General features: G+C 42.4%; 2 protein-coding genes across 2 annotated transcripts; both read left to right on the forward strand.

Annotated features, from left to right (window-relative positions):
• The first annotated feature begins 356 nt into the window (after positions 1–356).
• LOC311139387 (28S rRNA (cytosine(4447)-C(5))-methyltransferase-like) lies at positions 357–9,027 on the forward strand. Its single transcript, XM_084174256.1, has 16 exons — positions 357–470; positions 1,507–1,634; positions 1,801–1,843; positions 1,960–2,027; positions 2,181–2,440; positions 2,597–2,801; positions 2,957–3,156; positions 3,280–3,369; positions 3,563–3,650; positions 3,827–3,967; positions 6,862–7,001; positions 7,095–7,184; positions 7,303–7,425; positions 7,617–7,714; positions 7,829–7,965; positions 8,077–9,027. Exons 2-16 carry the CDS (start codon positions 1,529–1,531, stop codon positions 8,544–8,546), a joined length of 2,259 nt encoding a protein of 752 aa, XP_084030382.1. The 5' UTR covers positions 357–470; positions 1,507–1,528; the 3' UTR covers positions 8,547–9,027.
• Positions 9,028–9,245: 218 nt separating this feature from the next.
• LOC311140737 (inhibitor of growth protein 4-like) lies at positions 9,246–13,557 on the forward strand. The gene is made up of 8 exons (XM_084175945.1): positions 9,246–9,310; positions 9,621–9,692; positions 10,233–10,399; positions 10,495–10,609; positions 11,462–11,576; positions 11,685–11,829; positions 11,971–12,032; positions 12,988–13,557. Exons 1-8 carry the CDS (start codon positions 9,274–9,276, stop codon positions 13,025–13,027), a joined length of 753 nt encoding a protein of 250 aa, XP_084032071.1. The 5' UTR covers positions 9,246–9,273; the 3' UTR covers positions 13,028–13,557.
• The last annotated feature ends 15 nt before the right edge of the window (positions 13,558–13,572 follow it).

The raw sequence follows: 13,572 nt of genomic DNA on the forward strand, positions 1-13,572 counted from the left end.
GGATATTTTATTTCAGCTCATGAAAAATGGGATCAACACTTTACATGGTGCGTTTATATTTTTGTTCAGTATATAATCGAAAAAGGTTGATTATTATCTCTGATTGTCAATGCCCCAGGGAAATAACATTAACATTATTAATTGGGACAATGCATACAACTGAAAATGACTCAAATCTGTAATATTAATTATATTCACATAGGTCTACACGAAACGGAATGAGTAAAAGTTTATTTTCAGTTAGTATATAAAAGAGACAGAATATTTCCAACCTACTTCCAGAGTTTGAAAACTGTGCTCCCTCTGCAAAGATTTGCATTTTGCCTTCGTATATCACATGCGCCGGAAACGCATGTGTGTTTCTTCCGGGAATCAACGTGTGCTAGAAAAAAAGTCACATGTGCGTAAATTTAATCTGTAAACTGGAATCAAGGATCGAATAAATACATTATACTTAAACTATTGCAAAGGTGAGTTTTGGAGAGTTGTCGTAAAGAGAAATGTCGTGATTGTTTGTGCCATACACTAGTGAATGAACAAGTCATGGTGACGGACTTGCACAGTGTATGTGGAAGCAAGTTCCAGCTAACTAGTTAGGTAACATCCTTTACAGCACATAGCAACCTCATGATATTAACGTTGTTTTGTCTCTAGAATGCAACTTGTCTGTTTTTAACTGAGAAGTCAATGTGTCGTTACCTAACGTTAGCTAATTACCGGCATATCATCATACTTGAGTGTAGGCGGATACCATTGATGGATAACGTTAGCATGCGTGGAAGTTTGTACTACTAATAATAATATGCCATTTAGCAGACGCTTTTATCCAAAGCGACTTACAGTCATGTGTGCATACATTTTTACGTATGGGTGGTCCCGGGGATCGAACCCACTACCCTGGCGTTACAAGCGCCATGCTCTACCAATTGAGCTACAGAGGACCACTAACGCTTAACAGTTGTCAACTAATTAGCTAGATAGCTACCTAACATGCTTATGAAGAGAATGCCCACTTGGCATATGAAAAGGATGTTCCACGTATTATAATAACTACATATAACACCGTGATGTTAGTGACATGTCACATTTTTAATATTTCACATTCCTTTTTATTTTTGTCCACATCAGAGTGCAGGTCAGAGTTAAGAGGTGATATATTCTCAGGAACCTGTTTTCAATAAACTTTTCAAGTTAAGCGGATTTGTCGTTATTTATAATTTTGTTATTTGCAACATTCTTGGAACAGATTCTGAAAAACATGTTCCTGAGAATATAGCTAGCAACCATCTTTCAGTTGCCATCAGTGCATAGTTAGTGACTACCTTCATCCCATTCTGATCCTATGCCTTAGTGTGTAAATCCAACATGATAATTTTACATTTAAATTTTTAGTCATTTAGCAGACGCTCTTATCCAGAGCGACTTACAGTTAGTGACAAACTCAGAACCCTGGCGTTGCAAGCGCCATGCTCTACCAACTGATCATAACTTATATGTTCTCTCCAGACTACCTGTGTAGGTGTTAGTCATGGGCAGGAAGTTGGATCCCACCACTTATGTGAAGAAGGGGCCGGGGCGGAAGTCCAGGAAGCAGAAAGGAGCAGAGACTGAGCTGGCCAAGTTCTTAACGGATGGTGAGGGGGAGGCTATTGTAACATACAGCTTCTGAAGAGCTGAAGTCTCAGTATAACCTCACTTGCTGGGAGTACAGTGGTACTAAAGCAAGGATACATGACTGGGAATGAGACATGAATATTTAAAGGTTGATGCTCACTAACTAACTATGCTTGTCATTTGCAGAGGATACTGCACCTAAACGACTGTCAAGCAGGTCCAGGAAAAGGTATGTTTGTAATCTTTTGGATGTTATGTCGTCAACTCATTTTTAAACCACTGTGTAATGTAGTGTTACACACTTTTGCTGAAGATGATGGTGATAATGATGATGACGTTTTTTAGAGCTGGGAAGCGAGCTCAGGTGACCAAAAAGCCCAAGGAAACCATTGAGAAGGAGGAGCCAAAAAAAGGTAAGTTACTGTTCATTCATTAGCATTGGGGGGTAAGTCATCTAAGTCCATGTGGATCCAGAGTCAGACAGCCCCATCCATTCACTGTGTTCTCAATACTATATCCATGAATGTCTATGGTGACTTAATTGGTTTGTTTCCCCTGTTCTCAAGGATTCACAGATGAAAACAGTGAATGGCTGAAGCCAGCAAAGAGGAAGCGTGAGGTCGGCCAATCAGATGACGAGGATGACAGTGACAGCCAATGGGAGCAGGAAGAGGACGAGGGACAAGAGGGAGGGGAGAAGAATAAAGGGAAAAAACTGCTAATTGAGGGAGATGATGATGATGATGATGAAGACCTGGTTGATGACTACGGTGCATTGGAGGACAACAGTGAAGGAGAGGGGGAAGGAGACAGTGATGGAGAGGAGGTATGTGAAATTATTGACGAAGTTATGCGTCCAGGACATGTTCTAAATAGCAAAACAATGTTCTTCCTTCAAAGTTCTTATTGTTCTTTAGCAAGGTGCTGAGTCTTAGTCTGTTGAATCATCTGTTCCTTACTCCTCTTTTCATCTCTCATTCAGCTGCTCCCCATTGAGCGAGCTGCCAGGAAGCAGAAGAAGCTGCAGGAAGCCATGGGCCAGGAGAGTGATGACGATGATGATGATGATGATGATGATAAGGGGAAGAGTGGAGATGAAGACATGGATGAAGATGACACGGTACAGGCTAATATAGATGAGATGGACAAATTCATACTACCTGGAGCAGAGGAGATAGCAAAAGAGGGTGAGTTTGAGGTTAGAGGGTGAGGTTAGATTTGTACTTTTTAGTTTTGACAGTTATGCTTTTTGTTATGCCAGTTTACACATTTCTATGTGTTCTTTATCGGTGCCTGTGGACTCCATCTGTACTAAGTGTCTTTCTCTCTCCTGTGGATGCAGGCGTTTTGCTTGTAGACCTGCAGACCATCCACCAGAGAATAAAGGACAACGTGGACGTTCTGTCTCACTTTGCCACCAAGAGGGAGGAGGGGAAAGAGAGAACAGAGTACCTCTCTCTCCTGAAAAAGGATCTTTCCACTTACTACAGCTACAACAATTTCCTCATAGACAAACTGCTGGATATCTTTCCAGTGTCAGAGGTATGTGTCATTGCTTTGTTCTCCCGAATGTTATAGTAACGCAAAATGAACAGGAAGTCTATGGAAGGTTACGTTTTGTCATCATGCTGAACTAAGGCTTCCCTCTTTTTATGTGCTTTGTAGCTGATTGATTTCCTGGAGGCCAATGAAATTCAGCGACCTGTCACCATTCGGACCAATACACTGAAGACAAGGAGGAGGGACTTGGCTCAGGTAACAAACCTCACTCTTTCAACTTGGCTCAAATAAAGGTGCCCCAACTCCACCCCTACCACCTAGGCATTTGTATAGCTCTGAAAGGATTAAGACTAGGGGTCCATTTGGAATTGACCAAAGGATAATTGGATGCTAGTAGTAATGCCTGTTCCTCTGCCAGACTGAGTGACGTGTATGTTCTTTGTCCCAGGCCCTGATCAACAGAGGGGTGAATCTGGATCCTCTGGGGAAGTGGTCTAAAGTGGGCCTGGTCATCTTCGACTCCTCAGTACCCATAGGTCAGTACTAGCACATTCTAACCTTTTATATGTGTATGAAAGATTAGAATGTTAATTTTGTAATTACAACTGTTATCCTGCTTTCTGTGTGTTATGAGTAAGTATACATGAATTGATGAGTGTGTCTTCCTGTCTGTGTCTGCCCTGTGTTAAACCTAGTATTTTTCCCTTCCCAGGTGCGACCCCGGAGTACCTGGCTGGTCACTACATGCTGCAGGGAGCCTCTAGTTTCCTGCCTGTCATGGCTCTCTCTCCCCAGGAGGGGGAGACGGTGCTCGACATGAGCTCAGCTCCAGGGGGAAAGACCACCTATATGGGTGAGGATGTTAAAAATAGAGTTGAATGGCAATGAGCACAATACTGTTTACTGCTGTTGGTCTCTACAATTAGCCTAATAATCAAGGGCAGCCTTTCTTAGGTTATGGTTTGCGACATGGGAGTTAGAATAGAAGAAAACACAAGGTGCCATTTTGAAATGTGGTTGTGCATCAGTGGTTTTTCTCTTGCTATGTCAGTCAATAACCACGTTTCCATCCACAGTTTTTATGCGCGTAAAGTCATAATGTATAAAAATATATATACAGTGGGGAGAACAAGTATTTGATACACTGCCGATTTTGCAGGTTTTCCTACTTACAAAGCATGTAGAGGTCTGTAATTTTTATCATAGGTACACTTCAACTGTGAGAGACGGTATCTAAAACAAAAATCCAGAAAATCACATTGTATGATTTTTAAGTAATTAATTTGCATTTTATTGCATGACATAAGTATTTGATCACCTACCAACCAGTAAGAATTCCAGCTCTCACAGACCTGTTAGTTTTTCTTTAAGAAGCCCTCCTGTTCTCTACTCATTACCTGTATTAACTGCACCTGTTTGAACTCGTTACCTGTATAAATGACACCTGTCCACACACTCAATCAAACAGACTCCAACCTCTCCACAATGGCCAAGACCAGAGAGCTGTGTAAGGACATCAGGGATAAAATTGTAGACCTGCACAAGGCTGGGATGGGCTACAGGACAATAGGCAAGCAGCTTGGTGAGAAGGCAACAACTGTTGGCGCAATTATTAGAAAATGGAAGAAGTTCAAGATGACGGTCAATCACCCTCGGTCTGGGGCTCCATGCAAGATCTCACCTCGTGGGGCATCAATGATCATGAGGAAGGTGAGGGATCAGCCCAGAACTACACGGCAGGACCTGGTCAATGACCTGAAGAGAGCTGGAACCACAGTCTCAAAGAAAACCATTAGTAACACACTACGCCGTCATGGATTAAAATCCTGCAGCGCACGCAAGGTCCCCCTGCTCAAGCCAGCGCATGTCCAGGCCCGTCTGAAGTTTGCCAATGACCATCTGGATGATCCAGAGGAGGAATGGGAGAAGGTCTGATGAGTGGGAGAAGGTTGTACTCATCATGTGGTCTGATGAGACAAAAATAGAGCTTTTTGGTCTAAACTCCACTCGTCGTGTTTGGAGGACGAAGAAGTATGAGTACAACCCCAAGAACACCATCCCAACCGTGAAGCATGGAGGTGGAAACATCATTCTTTGGGGATGCTTTTCTGCAAAGGGGACAGGACGACTGCACCGTATTGAGGGGAAGATGGATGGGGCCATGTATCGCGAGATCTTGGCCAACAACCTCCTTCCCTCAGTAAGAGCATTGAAGATGGGTCGTGACTGGGTCTTCCAGCATGACAACGACCCGAAACACACAGCCAGGGCAACTAAGGAGTGGCTCCGTAAGAAGCATCTCAAGGTCCTGGAGTGGCCTAGCCAGTCTCCAGACCTGAACCCAATAGAAAATCTTTTGAGGGAGCTGAAAGTCTGTATTGCCCAGCGACAGCCCTGAAACCTGAAGGATCTGGAGAAGGTCTGTATGGAGGAGTGGGCCAAAATCCCTTCTGCAGTGTGTGCAAACCTGGTCAAGACCTACAGGAAACGTATGAGCTCTGTAATTGCAAAGAAAGGTTTCTGTACCAAATATTAAGTTCTGCTTTTCTGATGTATCAAATACTTATGTCATGCAATAAAATGCAAATTAATTACTTAAATATCATACAATGTGATTTTCTACATGCTTCGTAAGTAGGAAAACCTGCAAAATCGGCAGTGTATCAAATACTTGTTCTCCCCATTGTATATTATTATAAATGGCGACATATCATTTGTTCGTTCGACATGGGGAGAAATGGCAGTGGAAACTCGACTCGGGAAACCATGCAATTTATTAGGCTATAGATTAAATAAATTATGATGAACTTCACAGGGTGGTGAAGGTGCACGGGATGAGCTTGATGATGCTCCTTTCCAATAAATATTGAGGGTCTTGTTCTGGTGACATGATGATCGATGCATGACAGCCGTTTCAAAAATAAAAATATTCTTGCTCACCCATAAAAAAATAATCATGTAGACTAGCCTACCCACACTGTATCTGCGAGCGCACGTGCCAAGACCAGAGTCGGCACATTTGCTATGTAACGCAACAGTTTTTGTGACAACTATCGGTAGAGTTGCAAATGCGATGGAAACGCATTGAACTTTAGATGTTTATTCAGTACATGAAAACTTAAGCGAAAAAGTACATTTTGTCTGCACTATGTCATCACGCACTGATTTCTATTCGCAACAAGTCAGTTTGGTGAAAACACACCACTGGTGGGAAAATGTGCATCTTTTCTTTCTGCAGATTTTAGAATATTCGTATGAAAATCTGTTGACAATTGGATGGAAACCTAGCAACTGACAGTTACTTAATTAGTGATGTCAGCGAACACTTTTTAGATTGGTAAATTAGTCTAGCCAGCTATCTAATCATGGCCGAATACCGACCGGGCACACAGGGCACGTGCCCAAGGGCCCTGAACTCCAAGGGGCACCCCATTGATTTTGTTAGTCACTCTCATTCAGATATCATATTAAAATGGCATAAGTCATGGCAAAGTGTGTAGAATTGCAGGAAATTAACTTTAAAACTAAAATGTTTTTGCCTGTGAGGTGGGGGAGCCACCCAACCATATCTCGTTTAGGGCCCCCAAAAGGGGGCATGTTTTCATGAGCTTGGGTCCCAGGAAAACACTGAATTTCTCATTTGGGTCCCATCCTGAAAAAGTTTAAGAACCCCTGATCTAGGGCTTAACAGGCAAGACTTAACTTTTATTGGATTACTTATTTATTGTGTATATGTGTGTCCCACAGCCCAGTTGATGAGGAACACAGGGGTGATTGTGGCCAATGATGCCAGTGCTGACAGACTGAAGAGTGTGGTGGGCAACATCCACCGTCTGGGAGTCACCAACTCAGTGATTTGTAACTACGATGGCAGGCAGTTCCCTAAGGTAATAAGAGAGTTTCTTGCTCTACATGCAGTTTGTACATTGTATGTTACACCCATTGATGGTATGTTAACCTGTTAGTTACTATGTTTGCAGGTCATGGGTGGGTTTGACAGAGTGCTGCTTGATGCTCCCTGCTCAGGCACAGGAGTAATCGCCAAAGACCCTGCTGTTAAGACCAGTAAGGTGAGAAAAAACCTATTATACACTACACAGGCCCTTAGATTTACAGTAGACACTGGCCTTTAATGACAACTTCCTGTTCATGTCTTCCTAATTTTACTTTCTACGTCCTGTCTCTCAGGACGAGTCTGACATCCAGCGGTCGGCCCACCTGCAGAAGGAGCTCATCCTGGCGGCCATCGACTCTGTCAACGCTGAGTCTCCCTCTGGAGGCTATCTGGTCTACTGCACATGCTCTATCATGGTGGGTACACCTGAGTGTCACACTGATGACAAATAAACAACATCTAAATTGGTGCTTTACTTAAAGTGAATTGCAATTATTTATTTTATCGCAGCTTTTTCTTGTTTTTTCGGTCCATTACAAAATGTCTGTGACGGTTAAATTCATTTGGACTAGAATAGATGAAGTTACCTTACTGACTTTATCACCAGGTGGAGGAGAACGAGTGGGTAGTGGACTATGCTCTCAAGAAAAGAAACGTCAAACTCGTCCAGACTGGACTGGACTTTGGCAAAGAAGGCTTCACCAGGTAAAGGGGTTATAAGAACACCACATTATTCACATTCATCCAGATATTTACCTGTACCCCCCTAACCGTTTTCTTGTGCAATAAGAAAAAATATATATATTTCCTCCCATTTAGATTCAAAGAGAGACGATTCCATCCCTCTCTGAAACTCTCACGCCGGTTCTACCCTCATTCCCACAACATGGACGGTTTCTTTGTGGCCAAGCTGAAAAAGTTCTCCAACACAGTCCCAACCACAGCAGTTGACAAAGGTAAAGTAGATGTCATCTTGGATCTAATAAACCACAGTGCTTTGTCCAGTGTCATGGAAACACCGCTCGTGTTTATATAAAAATAACATCCTGTTATTGTCACTATTCCAGACGGAGAAGAGGAAACCGAGCCATCTGAGGCAGTGGAGGTTACAGCTGATTCCTCTGATGAGGACGGACCATCTAAAGCAGGGTCTAAGAACAAGTCCAAGAAGCAGAAGCCAGTCCCTGGCAAGCCAGCTGTGTCACAGAAGGCAATAGCCAACGGGAAACCAGCCAAAAGCATCGTCAAGAAAACAACAAACCCAAGCACCCTGAAAAAAAGTCAAAAACCAACCGGGCCGAAGAAAGCAAAGATCGCAAAGATGGATGGTGAGACTGTGAAAGTGGACGGAGAGCTCAAGAAGTCCAACACAGTCAAAACAGAAGGGGAGACGACCAAAGAGTCAAAGGAAGGGAGCAGGTTTGAGAAAAAGGGCGATAAACAGAGGAAATCCCCCATGCAGAGCAAGAAGAGAATTGGGAAGAACAAATTCAATAAGTTGAAGAAGCTGCTGAAAAAAGAAGAGGTTGGACAATGAACATGTATAAAATGTTTATGAAAATGAAGACTGTAATTATTTTTGCAGTTGTCACTAGTCAGAGAGGTCTAATTGTCATGACAGATCAGTCATTTTCACAAGAGTTGAGCTGAGAATGTTAGGATAGATATTGCCTCCTTCTGGACTGAAAATCACTGCAGCAGGCCCTCCATCGAGGGCCCTGATCCCCAGCCCCCTTTGGAGTAGGTAGATGTTGTCCCTAACCACACAGATACTAGATCAGATATTTTTCATGGCCCTCATGGATGATTGGTTCTAGGGTAGGAGTATGGTCATCTGATCCTAGATCTGTGGTTGAGGGCAAAGTTCTACTTCTCTTGTTAAACATCACATTTTCACATTTTAATCCTTCCTTGCAATGTTATCTGTTTGGTTTAATTTCATCTTGTATGTCCTTTGATCAAGTTGATGGTATGTATTGTAAAGACCATTCCTTGAGACAATAAAATGTCTGATTGTTTGTCATACTCCCATCTTGTTTATTTTTATATTACTGCAGTATTGTTGACCGTGTATGACATCAATTATGTTATTAGATAGTTTTCATAAACAGTACATTTAATTAATTATATTCAGTCTCTGACACAGTGCAAATACAATATCCTGCATTACGATTGATATTAAAATATCGTTTATTTGATTTCGGATCAAACCGAAGAACAACTCGTCCTCCTCGCCGGAAGTTGTGTTGTTTACATTTTCCAAGATGGCGGCGGGAATGTATTTGGAACACTATTTGGACAGTTAGTTCATTTTATATTATTTAAACGATTTAGAGATAAGAATCTGCAAATGTTTTCGATAGTTTAGCTGCCTATTTGAATTTATCTGCATGTTTAGTCAATGCATTGCAAGAAGGAATGCTTTATTTGGATAATTAGGCCGCTAGCTACCTAGCTAATCAACACCAACGGTCGTTTCGCCTGTTAGGCATTACCCTAGCTAGAGTATCATCACAAATTGAAGATACATTTGTTATACCAAGAGTTGGTATTATTAGTGAATATTAATCAGTCAAAAAAGTTGTTCATGATTGTTCATTTCTCATCACAGGCATAGAGAACCTGCCATTTGAACTGCAGAGGAACTTCAATTTGATGAGGGACTTGGATCAACGTACAGAGGGTGAGAAATAACACTAACTACAACTGGTACCGACCAATTCACTAACGTTACTCTGCAGAGTATGTGTGAACCACGTTTACAATGCATAATAAAGTAGCAGCCATCCCACCCACCCACAAATTGTGCATTTGAATTGCCAATGATGAATGTATGCAAATGAAATCTGTCTCGCCTCCATAACAACCAGATTACCAGGGCTAAAGAACATTCATGCCCACGGTCCTCAACAATTTACCATTCAATGATCTGCTAATTTTCCAACACTATCAGATCATCTAGAACAAAAGCTGCACTACAATTATGTGAGGCATCTTTACATATCAGTACTTTGTTGAGCTTTTGTTGGGCACAGCCATGGGATTTCTTAAATCCATTCATACTTGTAAAAGCCCTAGATACACATACTTCATTTAAAAAGAAATGGTATGTGGAAGCAAGTGACACAGTAACACACATCACATAAGGCTGATATTCTCAGATCAGTGGCATCAATAAAAATGCTTATCCAAACTTCTCACCCAACCCATCTCTTTCTCTCAGATCTAAAGGGGCAGATAGACTCCCTGGCAAAGGATTACACATCCAATGCCAGGACCCTCTCGTCTGAACAGAAGCTTACTATTCTGAGGCAGATCCAGCAGTCGTACAGCAAAAGCAAGGAGTTTGGGGATGACAAAGTGCAACTGGCCATGCAGACTTATGAGATGGTCAGTAGTAGTACTTTGGAGCACTGTGCTTCCTTTGTATTGGAGCCTGTGTGGGTCAGTCAAATGAATCCTAAAGTGCAGTGGTTGTTCCCTAGGTGGACAAGCACATCCGGAGACTGGACACAGACCTGGCCCGCTTTGAGGCCGACCTGAAGGAGAAGCAGATAGAGAGCACAGACTATGATTCCACCTCCAGTAAGGGAAAGAAAAGTATGTATTTGAAGTGGGTGTGTGCACATACGTGTCTGTTTCTCATGAGTGTTTGCTTAGCATCTTGGCACACTTCAAAATATCAAATCATTACTAGAAAAAATTATACAGATGCAGTGAGCTCCAAAAGTATACAGATGCAGTGAGCTCCAAAAGTATACAGATGCAGTGAGCTCCAAAAGTATACAGATGCAGTGAGCTCCAAAAGTATACAGATGCAGTGAGCTCCAAAAGTATACAGATGCAGTGAGCTCCAAAATTATACAGATGCAGTGAGCTCCAAAAGTATTGGGATAGTGACAATATTTGTTGTTGTTTTGGCTCTGTACTCCAGCACTTTTGATTTTTAATTATACAATGACTATGAGGTTAAAGTGCAGCCCCCCCCCCCCCCCCCCCACACACACACACACATATTTTAGGGGACCAAAAGTCATTATCATTAAAGTAGTCAAAAGTGTACTATTTGGTCCCATATTCTTAGCACGCAATGATTACATCAAGCTTGTGACTACACAAACTTGTTCGATGCATTTGCTGTTTGTTTTGGTTGTGTTTCAGATTAGTTTGTGCCCAATAGAAATGAATGGTAATTAATGTTTCTAAACACTAACACTCTACATTAATGTGGATGCTACCATGATTACCGATAGTCCTGAATGAATCGTGAATAATGATGAGTGAGAAAGTTAGATGCATAAATATAATATCCCCCCCCAAAAAAAAGCCCCTGTTATTGTAATGGTGAGAGGTTAGCATGTCTTGGGGGTATGATATTTGTGTGTCTTAACTTTCTCACTCATCGTTATTCACAATTCATTCAGGACTATCCGCTATGTTTTGATATTTCAGGCGAGTCCAGGGGGCTGAAAGAGAAGAAGGTAGCTAAAACGCGTTCTAAAGTGAAGAGCTCAGATGAAGATGGCAGTCCGAAGATTGCGCAGAAGAAAGTCAAACTTCTCCAACCGTACGTTTATTATTGTGCACTCTATCACTTCCTTGCTTGAAGACAATCTCCTTCATTGGCCTTCATTTTGTGTGTGTGTACTCACCCACCCCTCTCTCTCATTGTCAGGGGGGAGTTCACTGCTCCAGCTGCTAACTTTGGGAACGTGCATCCCTCTGACGTGCTGGACATGCCAGTGGACCCCAACGAGCCCACCTACTGCCTGTGTCACCAGGTGTCCTATGGAGAGATGATTGGCTGTGACAACACAGATGTGAGTTTCCCCAGAAACCTCCCCTGAGTTTCCCCCAGTGTGTGCACTGACCTGACCTATATTGTTTTGTGTTGATCCTGGTTCTTGAAAACTACAGTGTGTGCGGACTTCATCAAACCCCTGTGTTGATTGTATTTGCAGTGTTCCATCGAGTGGTTCCACTTTGCCTGCGTGGGCCTGACGACCAAACCAAGAGGGAAATGGTGAGGGAATCAGTTAACCTACACAGACTAACCATACAATACTACACTCACTGGCCAGTTTATTAGGTACACCCGTCTAGTACAGGGTCGGACCCCTCTGTCTCCAGAATAGCCTGAATTCTTTGGGGCATGGCTTCTACAAGTCGGAAACGTTCCATGCTGACGCCATGGCATCACGCAGTTGCTGCATATTGGACAGCGGTATGCTGTTGACACCAGGCAGGATGGGTTCATGGACTTATGCTGCTTATACTAAATCCTGACACTGCCATCAGCATGACGCAACAGAAACCGGTATTCGTCGGACCAGGTGATGTTTTTCCACTGTCCAGTGTTGGTGATAGCGTGCCCACTGAAGCCGCTTCTTCTTGTTTTTAGCTGATGGGAGTGGAACCCTGTGTGGTCGTCTGCTGCAATAGCCCATTTGTGACAAGGATCGACAAGTTGTGCATTCCAAGATGCCGTTCTGCACAGCACTGTTGTACTGCACCGTTATTTGTCTGTTTGCGGGCCCGCCTGTTAGCTTGCACAATTCTTGCCATTCTCTTTCGACCTCTCTCATCAACAAGCTGTTTTTGCCCACAGGACTGCTGCTGACTGGATGTTTTTTGTTTGTCATGCCATTCTCTGTAAACCCTAGACACTGTTGTGCGTGAAAAGCCCAGGAGGGCAGCCGTTTCTGAGATACTGCCGGGCAACGACGATCATACCACACTCAGTCGCTTAGGTCACTGGTTTTGCCAATTTCAACGTTCAATCGAACAGTAACTGAATGCTTCGATGCCTGTTTTCTATAGCAAGCCACGGCCACGTGACTCACTGTCTGTAGGAGCGATCCATTTTTGTGAACGGGGTGGTGTACCTAATAAACTGGCCGGTGAGTATCTTACATAACGGAAATAGTGATGGGATTTTAAGGTTTACAACTGAATATTAATTTTTTCTAACTCTGCAGGTATTGTCCACGCTGCTCTCAAGACAGAAAGAAAAAGTAAGCCCCTAAGGTAGAGCGGCCAACCGATTGTAGAGTCAGGATACTACGTTAGTAGTGTAGAGAAAGGAACATGATTTTCTTTCCCTGGGATAGTATTACATTGTTTATCAGTCTTCTAGCATAGAACAATTGGTGCTTTCTTTTTTTGTTGACTTTATTTTTCTGTCTTGGTTTAATGCAGTGTGGAGGAGATATGTGGTTACAGATGTATATAAATATGTTTCAAAGGTTATGACAGTTGATAGTTAGGAGAGTTGCATTGTTTTATTTTATGTTTCTATTTTTTTGTAACTGAACAATAAACACTAAAATTCCCAGAGTGATTTGACATAATACTGTAGTATGGATTTGACTAGATGTGATTGACTGTAGTGAAATGGATTGACGTATTGTAATACAACCACCTCCTACATTTTACATTTGATAGAACTTGTTTAGAGGATACATTTCACAAGGGAAATATCATCAATACTGTAGCTGACAGAGGAACATTTTATTTTCAGTTTGAATACAGCTACTACCTCATCAGTCTTTCTTGTCCTTTTT

This window comes from Coregonus lavaretus, assembly GCF_964263955.1.
Source record: "Coregonus lavaretus genome assembly, chromosome: 13".
Taxonomy (NCBI): domain Eukaryota; kingdom Metazoa; phylum Chordata; class Actinopteri; order Salmoniformes; family Salmonidae; genus Coregonus; species Coregonus lavaretus.